The sequence below is a fragment of the Mycteria americana genome, chromosome 3 (genome assembly GCF_035582795.1).
Source record: "Mycteria americana isolate JAX WOST 10 ecotype Jacksonville Zoo and Gardens chromosome 3, USCA_MyAme_1.0, whole genome shotgun sequence".
Taxonomy (NCBI): Eukaryota; Metazoa; Chordata; class Aves; order Ciconiiformes; family Ciconiidae; genus Mycteria; species Mycteria americana.
The window spans coordinates 75713435-75732865 of NC_134367.1; the positions used below are offsets into that span (position 1 = coordinate 75713435).

The following is a 19431-nucleotide window of genomic DNA, read 5'->3' on the forward strand; positions in this document are numbered from 1 at the left end:
CACAATTTTATTGTTTACCAAAATAGCTATGGATCAGTGAGGAATTCTCACAATCATACTCCTTGCTTCTTTCCATACCCAGCTGCACCCCTACATTGTCCCTTCATGAATATATATATATATGTGTGTGTGTGTGTATATACACACACACCTTTTTTTAAACTGTATTATAGCCCTGTTCTAAATACCTCACTGATAAGATCCCCTCCTCACCGATTTGTCTTTCTAGTTATCCTGTGCCACCTACAGCCTGCCCTTTTTCTGACAGCCACCAGGACAAAGGACATCAGACTTATTGATTTATCACAGCAGGTTTGCTGGGATATGAAAAGCAGCTAAGATTGCATGGGATGGAAAAAAAAAAATTCTGAATACACCTGGCACCCATCAGAAGTGAAATTCAGGATAATTTTAAATAACTTAGTTCATTCCTGGATTTACTAAACTACTGTTAATAGGTTTCTATGAAGAAATGCTGCATACTGTGGCTGTATGATTAAACTTTTATTGGTCTGAGGTTCAAGCTTTTTGCATAATATAATTCGTTTGATGCTACACTAGACTCATTTCAACTACACTTACAAAAAGACACACATATGCACACATGCTACCTGTTTCCCTCCCAGAAAGCAATTCTCAGGAAGTCTGATATATAAAAAAAATAGAGACAATTTAGAATATATCATGCCCAAAAAGAGACAGAATTGCCAAATCAGTCCTACAACTAAACTGTATATTCGCACATCAATTGAATCCAGTAGCATTACATAGATTGAGTCTGGGGCGGGGGCGAACTGTAGATGGTCTTACTTTGTTGTCTGAAATCTGTTTGGCAAGCATCTCTTTTGGGGCCTGCAGGAGCATACGCAGACGGATCTCACACTGCTCCATGAGGTGCTCCATTTCTTGCCTCTGCTCATCCCACTGCATGCTGTCTGTCAGCATGTACTTCAGTTGCTGCTGCCGCACCTCCACGCCATGCTGGGTACTGTCCCACTGGTTCTTCACCTTCTCCACTGTGGAGGACAATACAGAATATGAAAAACCTGAGGCAAACAAACAAGTAGCCATAACCACCACTTAATTCTCAGGGCAAGAGGCAATAATATAATTCAATCTCAAATACAGTAGTTTCCATGTTCAGTATTTTAGTTCCCCATGTAGTTTACACATTCACATAAGCAAACAAAAAATGCAGGTGTTTGGCTACCCCTCGTTTAAGCAGGTCAGCATACAGGTAACGACTATTATTTCTGGAATATTCCAAAGGCGTTATTTTACTTTTTAAGTACACACATGTGGGAGGCAAATCTGCCGCAGCTGCACTGCAGAGATATGCCAGCAGCAAGGCTTCAAGGAGCACAATTTTAGGGTGATGGCTATACCAGCAAGTCATCTTTGTGCACCTGCAACTTAAACCAGTACAAACAAACAAATAAATAAATAAATACTGTTTAGATCTGGATAGGTTATACAAAGTGAACTAAGCTTTCCAGACCACTGTGTGTTGAAAGCAGTCTAGTGGCACCTGTACTACAATTTTGGCCAAGGTAGAAAACACTCCACTAACAACCTACTTTGGCACTTTCATTCCACCACAGGTTTCTACAGGCTTATGTAGATTACGCAGCAGAACAGAGAAGTTACTGATTACACCCCATTTCCTTCAAGTATCCCGTTCCTCTCTTAATAAATAGTTACATTACATGATCGATAAACAGGCTTTAACCTTTAATAAACAACGGGTGAAAAAAATAACATGACAAGAACCTAGGACAAAAAACAGTGTGTCAGGGAAAGCAGTAAGTCTGCCTTTGGAGAGAAATGAATAGCATCATACCTTTTTCTTCATGCTTACAGACCATAAAAAAAAAGCATATTACTTGAAAGTCTACAGAGGTTGAAACAGGTTTCCCTATTACCTGTCATGACAGTTATCAGGAACACATTATATCACTAGAACTAAAGAGCAAAAAAGCAAATGTAAAAAAGCAAAACAAAAAAATCTAAGCTAGATTTCTTGAGTATATCTGTACTCTGAGCAGCAACAGGAAGGCAGCATGTAGCACATCCAATATATTTATCTTACCAGTAAGTATGCAATTTTATTAGAAAACTAGCACACTTGATACCCAGGTGTCACTTCAATCTTCCATGAAGTAAAAATGCCAAAGGTTGTGCTTAAGCTAAAACCACTTCAGTGAACTTTGCTTTTTTTTTTTTTTTAACCTTTTACAATTATACAAAGCCATTATACTTGATCTGCTTGGGAAGTTCTCAATTTTAATACGTTCAACAATATTCTATTTAGTTTCACAAAGCTCTCAGACTGTGGCAGCAAAGCCCGCTTGCCAGAGTAACTGTATTACTGGTGGACAAACCCAATAATCTGTGCAATATAGATTCGTCAGTTTCAACCCACAGGCAACTTCTGGATTAATTTTCAGGCATGACGTAGGTCATGCTGAATGAGAACTTAGAAGAAAGCTTCAGTAACCCAACAGCAAATAGAATGGGTTTTCATTAAAAAAAAAAAAATTAAAAAAAAAAAAAAAAGATGTTACTACCTTGGATAAAGAGTATGTTCAAAGGAAACCAGCAGCTGCTGGGAGAGACCAGTGGTTTCACCAAAAGAGCAAAAGCAAAAACAGGAGTGAAAAAAGGCTATAACCCTGTATGCTGGCTAATGAACTGCAGAGATAAACCTCTTAAGTGTTTAGGCTCTCCCCACAAAGCTGGAAGGAAAAAATATCCCTGAGAAACAGCTGCCTACAACAGCAACTTGGTTGAAATGGCTAGGTATTTGATGTTTACATAGTAGTATTATTATTATGGAAAGAATATTTCTCGATATATTTTTCCCTATTAATGTCCACATTAACCTTACTCTCTGCACTGTTGACTATTTCCCCTCTCTCCAGCCTCCACCAAAACAGGACAGAAAAATAGTGAAATTCTTGGTAGCCTCAGCATTCAGTGGGTTCAATAGGTAGGTTCCCAGAAAAAGTTGTCAGGGGCACCAGTCTGGTATCAAAGGCAGAAATGTTGGAAAGAATTCCTGATGAGGCTGTGGTTTTAATTCTCAATGTCCATGCAGTAATTGGGAGGGAAGTTACAGACAAGGAAGCTTTTCTCTATTTCTGTGCTCCTAGCTATTTGAGTAATTAGGCTTCATCTAACAACATACAGGAGGCTCACAGGAGTTTGTAGGACATTGGTATATTTCCCTCAGTGTTTAAACAACAAGGTGCATAAAGCAGTCCTGAGCCTCACTTCTCTTCAAAGAGCAAACTTTTCTTTCCAAATGTCAGTAGCAACAAAACCTTCAGTTTTTTCATGTTTCATGACAGATACCAAAATCTTCACACACATCTAGGGTATCTACTGGAAGCTTCATCCATGGCAGCATACACAGCTTCTCTGTTCCCACCTTGGATGGGCATGACTATAGGGGAACTCAAATTTTCAACATACTGTTCCTTTATTCCTTGTTCACCTGTTTTGAAGAATCAAGAATGTTTTGTGACTGACCAGATCTCCCCTTGTTGACTGACTCCCATGGACTACATAGTTACTATCCTCCCACAAGTTTCCACCTGACCACCTGCAAAACTCATGCCCTACAAAAGTTTCTTTAGCTTCTTTGGATCTTCCTCCCCTACCAATCCATAGCTCTGGTGAATCATACACAGCAGGTGCCATCTCATCAGACCCTTTAACACACCTGTGGGCTATCTGACCCCCTGATTATCTCCAGCAGGTCTTATGGACACGAAAGAAATTCATGTAGGTGTAGTAAAGGAAAACTACATTGCAGAGGAGAACGTAAGGAAATATATCTTTCCATTTTTACTTCTAACTGTGATATTTCCTGCTCCATGAATATTCTAATCTTAGCAACCGGCAAAGCTTAAGAGTTCAAAGAATACATTGTCCCTTAGTTTCTAATTCTGTCAGTTGTGTGTTTTCTTTCCTTAAGTACCAGTAAAAGAAATTTTCAAAGGCAGTGGGGACCTTTAAACTGGAAACTCAATTTTCAAGTACAGTATCAGTGACTTAAAAGCTCTACTAATTCTCAGTCAACAATTTCAAAAGTATGTACACAAAGTTACTGTCCTAAGTCGATACATTCATGATTTTCACTAACTGTGCAGTGCATCATAGCTCAACAAAAATAAAGATACACGATTAGTTCCTTTTATCAATAAATAAAAAATCCTCATCCCTGGGTCTGTGGCTGCCAAGTAACTCAAATTCTTCATAAGATATTTTGAAATCCCAGCAAAAATATTTACCTTTGTACTTGAAAAAACGTCCCCTCAAGAAAACAAGTGGCAATTCTTTTTCAAGGAATTTTCATTAGACTGTTAGCGTGAAAGCCACTCAACTGCTAAGTTTTCAGTTTGTTCAAGGAAGGCAACTTCAGCTAGGCTCAAAATCAAGAGTTTAATAGAAAGATACGAAGATTTTTTTACTGCCATGGAAACATTGTATTTTCAAACACAGAATGGAGACACTTACATTTTTCTGTGATCACTGTCCTAATGTCTGAACTGGAAGTTTTATTTTTCAAATTCTGAGCCAATGTAAAAACAGAATCAAGCTGAGGGTGCCGCTGGTCCAAATCTGCCTTTGTTATCTGTTGAGAATTAGGATAAGATTTTTAAGTCCAAAAACCAGAATTTAGTTAACATCATCTGTATTATTTGTAGATAAAACAAAACATGTATGTGTTGCCACAAGTAGATGGCTGTTCTCATCATTATTGTAACCTTTTAATTGTCACAGTATTACAGCACTGTTTTAAAAAGCAAAAATATTCTGAATTACAGTCACTGAAAATCCAGAGGTGAAGGTTAACCTGTACAAACCACACAGTTACTGCAGTTATCATGCAATATTTTCCAATATCTATTTTTCACTCTCCCATAACTTATTTTCCTCTTAACAAGCTCTGATCATTTATATAGGGGGGGAGGGAGAGAGAGATGAAGAAGGAAAAGAACAGGGAGGAACAACCAGACTATATATTGTATAAAAAAGGTAGTTATTTCACTATGGCAATGCACCAGAACCCCATATTACAGGTATTATACAGTTAAAAGAAAATGTTTCCAAAGTTACTGTACATCACATTATTCTTTCAAATTCCAGATTATGTTAGACACCCACAGAAACAGTTTAGCACTTGTTTAGCCTGCAGCTTTTACTCTACAGTTACTCATGTTAATTGATATCAAGTCAAATAAAATGAACCTTAATGGTAGCATACATCGTACAAATATTGCCCTTAGTCATGGCTCAGCATAGCAGGAACTATCAACAGAAACCAATATTTACATCATAAGCATTTATGTTACAACTTTTAATCATTTTAGCATGTCTCTGGAAATTAGTTTAGTCCAAATACAACATAACAAAACCCATTAGAAACCAGTGGATCATAAAGGTCACTTTCCAAGCAAATAAGAAGCTGCTCCAAAGTCTTCAGCATAAGCTATCCATACATTCCCAAAAAGGTGTCATTTTCAGGAGGTATTCTCTTATGCTTTGCTTAAAACAAACAAACAAACAAGGCAGTGCCTAGCTCACATAAGGACACAGGAATTAACAGGAAATAGTAGAGAGGATAGGATTGTAATAATGACAGCATTTAAAGTATAATTTTCAAGTTATGCATTTACTGCAGCCAGTTTCTTTTTTTTTTTTTTAAAACACATTTAATTTCTTTACTGAATCTACAAGCTATTAAAGTATGAGCTAATTTTCCAATCCACTAGCCTTCACAAAAGCACATACTTTCATTCGTGCAATAGTCCGATTGATCTCTTCAGTATTTCCCACGGTGACTATGTTTGACTTGAGCATCTGGTCAATCAATACCAACCAGTCAGCCAGCTCAGTTGTAGTTTTATCCAGATCAGCAGGTGCAGAAAGTTCCAAAGGCTGCTGAGTCTGAACAGGAATTTCCAATGAAGAAGATACTAGCACCACCTTTTGGACATCTGAAACAGAGTTTGGGGTTTTTGTTAAAGAAAAAAAGTCACAGCCACATGCACAATTGTGGGAATTACAGGGGTTTTTTTGTAATTCCTATAAATATGCAACAGCATCTACGGAGAAAGCACGGCAAATTTTGTATTTGAGCCATTTTAACCACCAGAAACTAAGCAATCAGAAATCCCTTTTGCCTTTTTTTTAAAAGGCTATTAATTATTTCATTGCATGCCAAAGACTCACCCAAATGATCCAGCCTAAATACAAACAAGAAGAAAACTTGCAAAGGCAAAATGACATTAAATCTAATGGAGTGAAGCTAAACACTCTTTGACATGAAAGGGACTTGACCCTTATCAAGCATAAAAAATAATCCTTTCATTTAAGATAAATGTCTAAGATTGTCTTCCTCACTTTTGTATTATGTGGCAGAAACGTCTTCCCCACTCTTGGCTTGGAATTCACTTAAGCACAAGTAAGTCGAGTTACTCCAATAGATGCTTCATGGACTTAGCAAAACACAACTGTCCTAAGAAGGGGCAGATGCCCACTAGCTCAGCCCCATCCTTTCTATCTTTTTAACCTGACACTGCAAAGAAGCGAGGAATGAGCTGAACAGTAAGATTCACTCCAGAAGCTGTGTTTGGTTGTGTTCTAGTTCCAAGAAACCACTAAGTTAAATGAAGATGGAGCATGAATATTAAAACGCTTGCCTCAAGCAATGAAATACAGGAGCTTTATTTAACAAACACCCTGTATGAAAGGAAAACAAGCTGAATCAAAGTTTTGAAAGGCTTAAACAAAAGTTGGGTTTCCTCCTTTAAATTTTGTTTACTGCTGCTGAATTGGAAAAAAAAGTGTTATTTTACTGAAGTTCAAGCTGCAAATTCTTTCAGGCAAGGGCTGTCTTTTTTACCTAGTTTTCTAAAAGAGAGACCTGGGCATCTTGTTTATACTCTGTATCTGCTGATCTGCCTCTAACAACTTGAGAAGACGGCCACTGTCAGTGTCTGATACAAGAATGTATCATATTTAGACAGCTTCCCCTACAAGACTGAGGAAGATAAGTATCTAGCAGATGAGAAAGACCTATCTGTGTCCCTGCTGAGCAGAAAGATGCAGAATGGCCCTTATTTCTAGGACTGCATATAATCTGCATGCAGGAGATACTTCGCAAATAATTAGCTGTAGGAAAAGCTTCTAGTGGATCTTAATTACTAAAAGGCACGACCACAAGGCACAAATCCACAGGAAACCAGGCTTTCACAAACATAGATATTTTGGTTTCTATTCTGTACACCTAGTACACTGGCTCCTGATGAGGAGGCTTAAGCTTTACTAAAACATTCCTCCATTTCAAAACTCTTAGGGGAACTCCAAAGGACTCCTTCAATCCTGAACTGCAGGGTGACTTTTTTCCTAACCATACGTTCCCTCTCTCTCCCATAGTAACATGAAGGTAGCCCCATGTACAGTGATGGACAACATTTCTTATTTCCACTTGTCTAAGTCCATAGGGAAGGTTTTCCTTTTTGGATTATTTTTGACCACAAACAGGATTCAACTCAATACAATTAAGCACAACAGAAGGATTGATCACTCACCAGAAGGCTTTGTCTGTGTAACACAAGACTGCCCAACAAATGCCTCCAATTCTCTCACCCTGTCAGGCACTTCTCTGAACACCTACAGCCCAGCAGAGAGGAATAAAAACAGTAAGACAACCTATATTAACAGCAAAAAAGTCATCACTTATTAGAAGACAAAATATTCTACACCATGCTTGCTACAATGGCAAGCCTCAGATATATTTCAATGAGTTGTTTCAAGGTATCATTTAAAAACAATAAAAATGCCAAGAGGTACTCAGAGTGTTATTTCAATACATTCCAGTGTCTTACCTAAATCTTGGAAAGAAAAAAAATGAACTGTTGTGGACAGGTTGTTTACATGGTTTTTACCGCCTAATCCTCAAAGCTATGACTCATTATTTGAGTACACTTTGAAGGAAAGACGACGCAAAGCATGATTTGTGGTCATCAGTGACAGGAAAGTAGAGAAATAGGGAATTAATTTAAAAAGAAAAAATATTACCACTAAACTCTATTGTAGTGAAGACAAATTTGCCTACTTTGCTTTTTAAAAGTTTTTAAAAGACAGTGATAGAAATGTAATATACAAAGGGGGGGGAGGAATCCCCATTTTCGTGGCTGAATAGGTAAAAAAAGATATTTTTTCTTTCCCTGAACTATCAGAAGCCCCTTTCCCCAATAAATTCTTACCTCCCTGATCCATAATATAATCCCAAATAATTCTATTCCTTTTTCACTTGGATGTCCAGGCTCTGCTTGAAAAAAAATCTGGTTTTACTCCAACCAGCGAGTTATTTTCTTCTCATACACTTGCCAATGAGATTGAACACTAGAGTTTCTAGTTTACAGCAGTTATACTCAAGAAGAATTCCAGACACACTTGATAAGCTTTTTCTCACTAAGCTTTACCACAACTTCGTTTGTTTTCCTCAACTGCTGCAAACATCCAACTTTCCTATACAGCGAAGATTTATTATGATTATCTCAATTTCAAATTAATACTTTACTGTTTGCCTCAAATAAGTGAGATATTTTTGATCTGGCTGTTTAAAAGAAAGCCAATACAAAAGAAAATCAACAAAAATCCTAAGCTAACTAAACTAACTCATTCTGATGGAAAAGTATCCACCAGTGTTTTCACATATACATGGATTGGGGCACATTTCCTGAACATGCCTGCATGGCTTCCAGGACATTTTATGTACATGTCACAGACACGTGGAAAGGAAAACAACCATTCTGAGTACACCATTATATTTTCGACTTCAGGTGCCCAATGCTGAAGAAACGCACACCTTATTCCACCTCACGTTGAGGGACTGCAGGCAATCGGAAAGTTTGTCTTTTTCCTGAAGATCAACATTTTTATCCAAAAGCACTTCAGGTTCAGTTCTGTTCAGCCATTCCAGTTTGTCTTCCTGTACTTCCATCTCTTCACTTAAGACCTAAAAGGGACAGAAGAGTTTTAGACTGAAGCAAAATGCATACATGCTTAAGTAAAGGGGGGGGGGGCTTTCCTTTAACTCCAATATTTAGAAATTTCCCTGGAAATATATAATAGAAAAGCTTCTATTTTGGTTTCTACGCTCTATCTAGAAATTCCTAAAACATTTATTCAAATATCAACATTTATTGCTAACTGGGAATAAAAACCCTGCAAAACTGCAAATAGCCAAGGTACCTATACAGTTTCATATCATGCACGCTGATTCTCATCTCACAAGATGCTTCTGTTTGATCACCTCTGGATGTACCATGTGTATCCAAAACACAACATACTGCCAATCAAAATTGTTGCCTGCATTTGTTTTTAAAAAAAATTAAAAACTAAAGGCCCATTCCTGACATGCATTATACAAGTATATGGTAGATCACTGCAAGGTACTTTACTCTTACAGAAATGTACTCTAAAGGTATTTAAAAACTAAACAGAACCTTACAACTTCATTTTGATCAATCTCCCATAGCCTTCTTTCTCTTTAAACATGAAAATGCAGGTCAGATCCTGCAAAAGAGAAAAGCTTATACTTGGATTCCCACTGACTTCAGTCAACCATGCTATCAGTTGCCCATAGACCACGAGCACTGTGGAGTAGGAATCACAAACTTTGTCTTTAAAGCACTAGAATAAAAAAATTACAATAGCAAGTACACATCTTATTTATCCACCCCAATATGTATACTAATGTCTGTTACACAAGTATTATGGAGGTGTGCATAGTAAAGTAACAGGAACACAGGCCTGGAAGGGAGATGACTGAACAGAGTACCCTGCTACAATAAGCACTATACCAAATAATGCCTTTCCTAAATTTTCAAGGGTGTACCTTAAGATTTTTTTTTTTTTTAAACATGTTATATCCTTTTTAATTGGAGGCTGCTCCAGAAGCTCTATTTAGAAATCTCCTTCTCATTCCCAGACTGTATTTATTCCTGACTGATCAGTTAACAGCTATCATTCCCACTTCCCTAATACCAGCCTCTAATAATAGCTCATCTTCCTTATGCTTTCTTATACTCATCATCATATCCCTTCTCACTGTTCTTTATTTGACTACACAAAACAAGGAAAGCTCCAAGTCTCTTTGCAGATGAGGAGTTCTCCACCCTCCTGAAAAGCCCAGCAATCTTACTTAGTACCTGTTCTATTGCAATCTCACCTTTCCTTAATATATATAACCAAAATTGCGCACACATTCCTGCTTTCACAGGGCCAAATTGGTACTTAATAATTCCCTACCGGTGTTTCTCTAGCAAATTCTGCTCTTTCGCCCCCTTACTGCAGTTCTACCTTTCACTTCAGGTATCTATATTAAGGTAGATGACAAGAAAAAATTAAATTTTCAGGACAGTCAGACAGCCAATACTCAACTGACACAAGACAATTTGTTTAGGCAAACACAACTGCAACTACTTTACATCGTTTATACACATTTGTAGGAAGTTCAAGCCTTTCCACCTGATTTCATCTAGCAGAGGTTTTTGGGTTTTTTTTAATTACTAATTTTTAAAAAAATGAGCAAGCAGGTTTGCTGGATTGACTACTCCTTCCATTCTTTTAGGATTCCAGAAACATTTTCTTTCACACATCCTACAAACCAAAGATATCTTGCTGTCAAAGCCAGACACAAAATAAACAGGAAAAATACACACATAGATATGCACCCAAGTTACTTGAAGTGACCAAAACCCTTATAGTTTAAAAAGCAGGTTAAACAAAATCTTACACATGTATTAAAGCTGCTCAGTGAATGGGACAATGATGCTTACTCACCATTTTAAGCTTATCGGCTTTTTGCTAAAGTTTTGACAATTATAAAGTTGACTTGGGGACATTATCTCCGGTGAAATTCCACTTACTAAATTTTATCAGTTGCACATATATTTCTCACTTTCTGACATATAGCCACCATCTTCTGCCTAGATAACATAGCTATCTACTCAACCCAACTTCATTACGGGATGCATCTTGCCTGTGTAAGTAACCTCACAAAACTGTCTCACACAACCATGATATTTCTTTGGCTATTTACAATGTGAAAATTCCCCTCCCCAAAAGCCATGTCCTGACACTTTGTGCAAGACATACATGTGCATACACATATACACACTAATCAATCTTGCCTGTAATTCTCGCAAGTTTTCTTCATGGTTGAATGTAAATCTCGTGTCCAGAGCATTTTCTACATTTTCCAACCAGCAACGCAGCTCATCAAGCTTCTGTCTGTACTCTATCAGCTGCTGATTCTCTCCTTTTAGCCTTAAAAAAGAAAAAAAAAAAATCCACATGCATTTCTGCAGTGAACACAGCATATCAGTCCCACATTGCTTCTGATGCAACCCAGTCACGTGTTTTTCAGTGGTTGGAGCATTTTAAAGGATTCATTTTGGTATTCAAAGGATTATATCCTCATCATTAAAATGCAAGATACTTGTAAATTAATTCTACCACCTTAAAAATAGATAAATTTCAGTTCCAAAGTCACAAAATAGACTTTTAAAAGTCTGCAGAAAACATTAAATGTAAGTGACAATATGACACCACCTTCAGGCCTAATCATTGTAAGCCACTACAAGGCCACTGTTAGTGAAAGTATTAGAAACGTCCCTAAATCCCCCAAGGGAAAAATTCCCTAAATCACACAAAGCTCTAAGGGAATTTCTCAAGCTAAATAATTAAGAAACATTTAGAAATGTAGTAAGATTTATCAGGAGATGTTAAAAACATATAGTTATATAAATATCCCCTCAAAATAACTGTTCATTCCAGGGATTTATCCTTACACATTTTTTAGCAGTCAGAACAGGGGGACACCTTATATTCCTAGATAAACTGAAAATTGGTATATTTATCTTGGACAACCTTGCTCTTTGATCTTCTGAAGTAAATTTAAGGCTACTTCAAAATGGATTTTCATTTTGTGCAGAAAATACCTAGTCAGATAGATTAAATCGTTGCAAACACAGACCTAAAGATGTCATTTTATAGTACTGTGGAAATTCAAGAAGAATACAAGTGTTCCAATTAGTGCATCTTTGACAATGTAAAAATAGAAATCAAGGTAATGTACTTGCAGTTCAGCTTCAGCCAGAGAAAGTAGTAGAGTATTCCTTCCTAAAAAAGTCTGGCTTAGCAATGACATGATTTTAAAAACAAAGGAAAATTGTAAGAAAAGAAGTTTTGTGGTTGTCATTTGGGGGATTGTGTTAAACACAGACTCGCTAAGCAGTCAACTGCAGGTGCATTTATGAGAATCTGGTATTAGAAGACAGTTCAGAACACAGAGGTCTGAATGTCAGGAAAATTCAGATTAATGACAGCGTGTGATAGAATGCACTATCTCCTCCAGAGTCTTCTAAATGAGATTCTACTCATCACATCTGGTCAAGACATCCAAATTTCTGATTAACTTATTACCTCTGTTGTCTATTCATGACCTCCGCGGTGATTGCTTTCCAACGTCTATTCAATCCCGCCAGCTTCTCCTGCAGGAAGCTCCCATCTGTAGCAGACAGTTTCTGTATGATCCCTTCCCCAGTTCTGTTCAATGCTAAAACACTGGTCTGATGGCTGCTGACTCCCTCTTCAAGTTCCTGTCAGAAACATAAAAGCCACACAGAATTTTATTACTGACCTAAAGTGACTTTGATCTGTGGCTCACAATATGCAGGATGAATCCTGGGTGCATATTATTTTACTAAAACAGGCACTTAAAGCCATCTGACTTAAAATTGGATGCTGTTGATTTAAGTTAAGAGTCTGTTGTTGAATCTAGTTCAATTTTCTAATGCGTGTCATAAAAAGATGATGACACAGAATAGGCTGCCGAATACTACTTAGGATCACAAGAATTCATTTAAACCATCAGTGCTAGAATCCGCACTCACATTTGATTCCTTTCCTCTTAATGTACATCACTTTCTAGTAGTGCTAACAGATGGTATGACTTTTTTTTTTAACCAGTTCTTTTCATAACCTATGCCCTTGACTATTTCTGTAACTTAGGGCTAGGATAATTATGGCTGTGCTGCCGTGGTCCCCAGACATCACAGAAAATCCATGAAACTAAAGGAAGTCAGAAGATGTCAGAATCAAACCTTCAAATATCCCTAACTACTACAAAAACCTTACATTGTTAGTAAAAATTTCTTTGCAACTAGATCAGGAATAAGATGGTTCAAGAAAGAGAAGGGAAATGCCCTAGAATAAAACTCCAAGCAGCAACAAGGATAAAATACAAACTGTATGTTAGGTAGAACACACACTTCTTTAGCAACACATACCTAACTCTTGGATAACGATTATTCAAAAAAAAAAAAAAAAAAAAATCTGATCCTTAAAGTTAGGTTGTCTTCTCCTTATTTAAAAGGAAATAAAGTAGTTTAGCTGAACAGAAAAGTCTGCTCTTCCATAATGATGAGCTAGAAAGACATTAAGGAATTAAATTCCAGAACTGAAGTCTGAAACAATCAAACCTAAGACATCTGTAATTGGAATCTTCTCTTTTTCTGGATTGCTTATACAAGGCAGGATCTTGCAAAGTCATTAGTTTAAAAAAAATGATTTGCTAAGTTATAATTGAGCATTGTTGGGGTCCATTTTTTTAATTATGAGTAGAAAGTAAGTGAAATAATATCTGGATTTCTTAACTGATAAACATTTGTAAAGCTGTAACGAAACTTATAAAACAACAAAAATTATGCCAACATTTGAATTATCAAATTATCTCAAACCCATCCATACTAAGACTCATCATAAAACTCCATACTATAAGCAGGACTTGAGATCTTCCCCAAGAATCATTTTAAACTGCAATTGAAAAAGACATTTTAAGAGTTACCACTTTTTAAAGTGTAATTGCAACAGCTTCATTTCAAATCTGTATGTCTATATAGAAAACTAGAATTTTAGACAAAAATCGAGACTTTCTCCATCTTGCTCGTTTTCTGCACAAATCATACATACCTGCTGATGAAGCCCAGCTGTCTGCAGCTCCAGTCTGCCATCTGGACCACGGGCATCGGCCAATAACACTTCAGCTTCTGTTATCCAGTGGGAGAGGTCATTGAGATCACAGTGGAACTGCCTCCACACCTCAATCGCTCTATCAAAGCAACTGTTCGAAAACAAAGCATTGAAAATTATCCAAACCATTTTGGTGAAAAGGCTACGATTCCTACTCCAGTGAGTAACTTTCCTTGCAAAACAGAAAGGCTAGCATATAGCCTGGTTGAAAAAGCCCAAGTACTGAAGGCTTCCTGACGTAGTAGCAGCTGGTAAAAGCCAAAAGCACACACTGTCATTAACTTCCAGCTGAAGGAAAAAAGGGCAGTCCTAAGCAAACTTTTGTTTCTATCACTTAAAAAATAAAGATTGATTAGCTGCATCAAATTGGTCTGCCAAACCTTTTTCTTCTTTATTATAAAATGGTTCAGATATCAGACAGTGTGGAACATGAAATATGATTAATTGCTCAGATTTTATTTTTTTTTTTAATTCATAAACCATGGGGTGCCTGTGCCTGGAATTTAATAAGTGAAGGTGATTTTGATTATATAGAACTGACTGTATTACCAGTGGGCCCTGTATAAGTAGGTCTTCTACAATTTAATCACACAATAATTTACCAGGCATTTCATTATTATTACCATCTTTGCAGCCTCAAATTAACGTGTAGCTTAACTTGAAGGGCAACTTCTTCTAGCATGGAACAGGCTGAATTATCACAGTCAGAAGGTCGTTTTTAACTAAAATGAGAGTTCTACTACATTAACAAACTAACAAAAACAGCCCATAAACATTAAATATTAAAAACGTGTCAGAAAGGCATAGAGAGAGTGGCTTGCTTTCTATTTGTAGATTGCTAACTCTGTGTTAGCATTATAAAGCAAATAGGACAGATGTCTCAAAGGACACAGGACTTGAGACAAACAACACGAAATCTACATCAATGCCAAGAGACTGGATAGTATCCCATTCCAAACTAATAAAACCAGTCGTCCTTAAAGACATAGGAGGCCAGGTGTCCTGCTCATCAGAGGACCCTCTAATGTGACAGAGGGAAGATCTCATCTGCAGCCCATTATTTTTGTCTTAAACAATTCCAACAGCAAAGACTCCAGGGTTACTGCTTATATACACATGCAATCTGAAATTAGCAGCATAACATCAAAGATATCCACAACCAAACTTTAAAGAGCTACCACTGCATCTATTTTCTTCACTAATTAAGTTCAACAATCCCAGAATTCCCAGTGAGATTATTTTCATCAAAATTATATCTCATTTTTATCAAGACATCCATATTTCTTGGCACATACAGGGCTTTTTTGTTATTATCAATCTTCATGTGGGCCAATTCTAATAGAGAAGAAAGCCTTAAAAAATTTCTACTTAAATTTTTCTGACCCTACCTCCTAGTTCTACCATTTCAGTTTCCTGCACACATCCCAATTCAACACCCTAGACCAACCTGCAGACTGACCCCAAATCTCACTCTCCTGTTATTTCTCAGGTACATTGTAGTCTAACTGAACATATTGTCTCATGACAGTATCTCATTCCACATTTAATGAGAAGAGGTATTCTAAGCACTTAAAATAGTTTTTTAAACTATTTTATTGGCTTCCCTCAAAATGAAAGTTTCTGGGGGAGTTTTGAACACGTGACTTTATCAGAATCCAGAATTTTAGAACTTTAGAGGAGAACGCTTTGAGATACAAAGCTTTAACTCCTGCTGTTTCTGTTGTGAGCCTACATTCCATCAATATTTTGAGCAACGAGATGAAGTTTCACTCCAGTTTTCAGCCAGATGTACATGCTGCTGTTTCACTACAGACTGCCTCAGCTGAAAGATAAAAGTACCAATGTCCTGTCACCACTCCACCAAGACTTGGCTACTCCTTGCCTCCTCTGCAGGAATCCACTTGCTTCCAAACCACAGTTCATTCCCAAGTCACCAACACTTTTAGCACTGATATAAAGTCCATGGCAGAAGGAGCAGAACTAGCGAACCAGCATTGTTACAAACAGCTCAACAAAGCATTAAGCCCATACATACACACACACATTTTACTTTACACATATGTTCACGTCAAACTGAAGTCAACCGGATTTAGTTGAACACTTAAAAGCTTTGCTAAGTACAGTTTAATTCAACTTGTGCTTGGCTACATCAGAGCTTTTATCAAAGGTTTAACTACTTAGCTGGCACTCAATCACAAAATCATTACTACCTCTGAAAACTAAATCAATCTTTTGCCACAGACTTCAGATGCTGTTTCGACTAATTCTGTCAAAATCCCCACCCACTCCAGAAATAGAAAAAAGCTAGAGATTGTTAAGGAGATAGAGTCTTCTATCCTTCTTGCTTATACTTAGGGCAACACTGGGAAAAACAAGAATAAACTTGGTTAAAAATTATTGTTAGTAACAGAAAGGGTGTAAAAATACCAATGCCAAAATACAGCATTTTAATATTGATACTAATATTGTCTTCATTAATCAAAGTATATCCTTCTATTAAAATTGTAGCACTTAATATATTCAGGAAGCTACATACCATTTTAGCTTAAGTTGCTAGTCCAGTAGACCTTTTTGTATGAAAATTGCACCCAATATTATTCTCATTAAGATACAGAGCTTTACAAACTTTATGAAGTTCAAGATTAATTTGTATTCAGTGAACCAACTGAGGATATAGTCTGTTACTTTTTTGCCAGCTAATCATAAACATTGGACTTACTCTTTGATACACTTATCTTTTTCAATTGGAAGACTAGGTTTCTGGTTAACCCTGGCTACTTAACGAAACGAAGTTTAAGTAGTAAATGAAATTGTACTCATACTTACAAAAGCATAATACTAGTTAAAGATTTTCAATTAAGTTACGAGGGGAAAAAAAAGGCATAACTAAAGCTTAGTGCGCGTCATACCTATGAAGACAACAAAATATCTGCAGGCACATAAATACAGATGGGCAGCAGATTCTGGAGCAGTTGTCTCCAAATACGGCAGGTGACCACAGGCAGCCAGCAATAGCACAGAAAGTGGTACCCAGCTGGCACCACTATTTGTTTTCAAATTAAAAAACAGTGAAAAAAACAGTGCCTGCTGACTTATTCGAAATCTTGATGCTTCACTGAGCCAGTGGCCCAGAATTTTTGGAAGTCTCTGCTTAGACAATACCACCAACCAACTTTTATATTCCTACACATAACACCAGTACTCTGAGAAAGAGTTGAAAACATCAGCTTACGTAACACACACGTCCTAAAAAAACTTCTTTTCAAAATACACTGACAAATGTGTTTGGTATCAAATTTCTGGTGCTGCATAGCAAGTGAACATGGCTAGACATTACTTTACGTTGTATGAACTTCTGCCTTAACCATTACCTTGTATTACTATTAAAAAGCAAATACTGTAAAAGCAAATTAACTACAGTATGAGCCTTTGCATTTAATTTTAAGTTTCATAAAATAATTTTCAGTCATTAAGGGTTTTTTTTCATAGCAGCAATCTCAGTGTCTACTGCTGTTTGCAGTGTGAGTACCTTCAGCTTAGTGGTAACTTCCCAAACACATACTTTCATACTTTCACCAATTCCAACTTAAAATGCCTGACACATTTTTCTAAGTTTGACTAAGTGGTATTGATTTTATTTTTAAACATTTAAAGATGTTTCAGATAAGATACTGTAAACTGAAAATGCTTTCTGTAAGGGGCAGGGAGAAATCACAGCTTAGTTTAATTTTTTTCCCCCCTATTTTTTTGGCGTAAGTGAAATTACACCTATTTGATCTTTGTGGAAAGGAAATAGGAGATACATTTTTCTTAAGCACGGATTTCAATATTTTCCTGTTTTCTCAACCACAAAATTTTCTAATGTGGTCATCTCTCATCTTCAGTTATTTACAACAAAGATTATTGCCAACTATCATACATACTGTATTTTAAAGACCTCATCCTTCAAACTCCTTCCCTCCTTCAAAACAAGCCCTGAATTCTTTGTTAAAAGATGTCCTACTCAACATTTTTCTTCTAGAACTTTGCTTTGCGATACCTTTACAAAACAAAAATTTTATGTTTTATAAACAAAATATTCTATTTTATAAAGTAAAAACAATCAGTTTCATAAAAGCACCCAAACTACAATTTGCATGTTAACTGTTTCAACATTCAATAATTCTGGCAATTATCGTGTTATACTAACATATTAAAGCTGATTACCCTAACAATGAAGATAAAGAGTTTGGGAGTACATTTGTAAAACGCTTATATCCAAGTACATAAAATATTTACCACTTGGTCACAGAAACCAAACTTCCTTGACTTACCACTTACGATCATTGTACATTCTATTAATTCTATCCCATTCCGCATTCAACTGGGTTAGTGCATCTCCTATTTGTATCGCCTCAGGTCCAGATGCTTCTAATATAACATCAGGCTGCTTCTCATGTATGACCGCAATTTGTTCCCCAAGTTTATCCAAAATATCTTTTATGTTCTGCAAGCATAGTAATGACACAAACCATTAGTAAAGTCAACTCTAGCAGGGGGAGGAAAAAGAAAAAAAAAAAAAAAAAAAAAAACCAACAAAAAAAACCACACCACTAACTTAAAAGAAGAGACCAAAAAGTAATCTCTTCAAAACACTGTTCCAAAAAATCAGTATCTACAGTAAGACCATGACCATCAGCATCAGCAGTTCACAGATTAAATCAGTTTTAGCAACTGAACTGAATAGTTCATCACACCTTCTTAAGCATGTGTCCTTCTCAGTTTTTTATGAAGAGGATTAAATATTTTATATATCAAATCTGGTCCTGAGGTCAAGGGGCATACCATACTTCTCAAAACAGTAGTATCTTCATTATTAAACAAATCTGCCCATGTCATGAAGACGCTATACATATTCCTTCCTTATGTAAAAAATGAGACACAAAACACGTGACTTTATTATGCTTCATGTAACCTCCCATATGCACAGAACTGCAAAAGCATAAGCTACATAAAAGTTTTAGATTTAAATGACAAAGTTAAAGCAATCTATCTCAACTATCATTGAACTATGATGCAAAAATACCTTTAAACCAGATGCTGTTTGTAAGGCTGCCTTGGTATTCAGAGGACTAACAGTCCATGCAAACAGTGGAATTTACTGTTTTAAATTCAAAAAGATAAGTAACACTTTAAAAATTCTATGCTCTGCTATTTGCTTCTTCTGAAAACTGCCTTAGAATATAACAAAATTTCAAAATCAGACGAGACCCGCACCAAAATGAAGTATTTTAAACCCATCTTGACATAAACATCCTAATTGTACTTAAGGGAGCA

General features: G+C 36.6%; 1 protein-coding gene across 1 annotated transcript in view; it reads right to left on the bottom strand.

The window, feature by feature from the left end:
• The window catches only part of UTRN (utrophin), a 394273-nt gene that overhangs the window by 227782 nt on the left and 147060 nt on the right, over nucleotides 1-19431 (bottom strand). Inside the window, exons 42-50 of the mRNA XM_075499063.1 lie at nucleotides 18429-18601; nucleotides 14056-14206; nucleotides 12508-12683; nucleotides 11214-11349; nucleotides 8885-9034; nucleotides 7602-7683; nucleotides 5800-6005; nucleotides 4522-4639; nucleotides 811-1016 (exon numbers count right to left, since the gene is read on the bottom strand). Coding sequence (XP_075355178.1) covers nucleotides 811-1016; nucleotides 4522-4639; nucleotides 5800-6005; nucleotides 7602-7683; nucleotides 8885-9034; nucleotides 11214-11349; nucleotides 12508-12683; nucleotides 14056-14206; nucleotides 18429-18601 — 1398 coding nt within the window. The remainder of the gene's footprint in view (nucleotides 1-810; nucleotides 1017-4521; nucleotides 4640-5799; nucleotides 6006-7601; nucleotides 7684-8884; nucleotides 9035-11213; nucleotides 11350-12507; nucleotides 12684-14055; nucleotides 14207-18428; nucleotides 18602-19431) is intronic.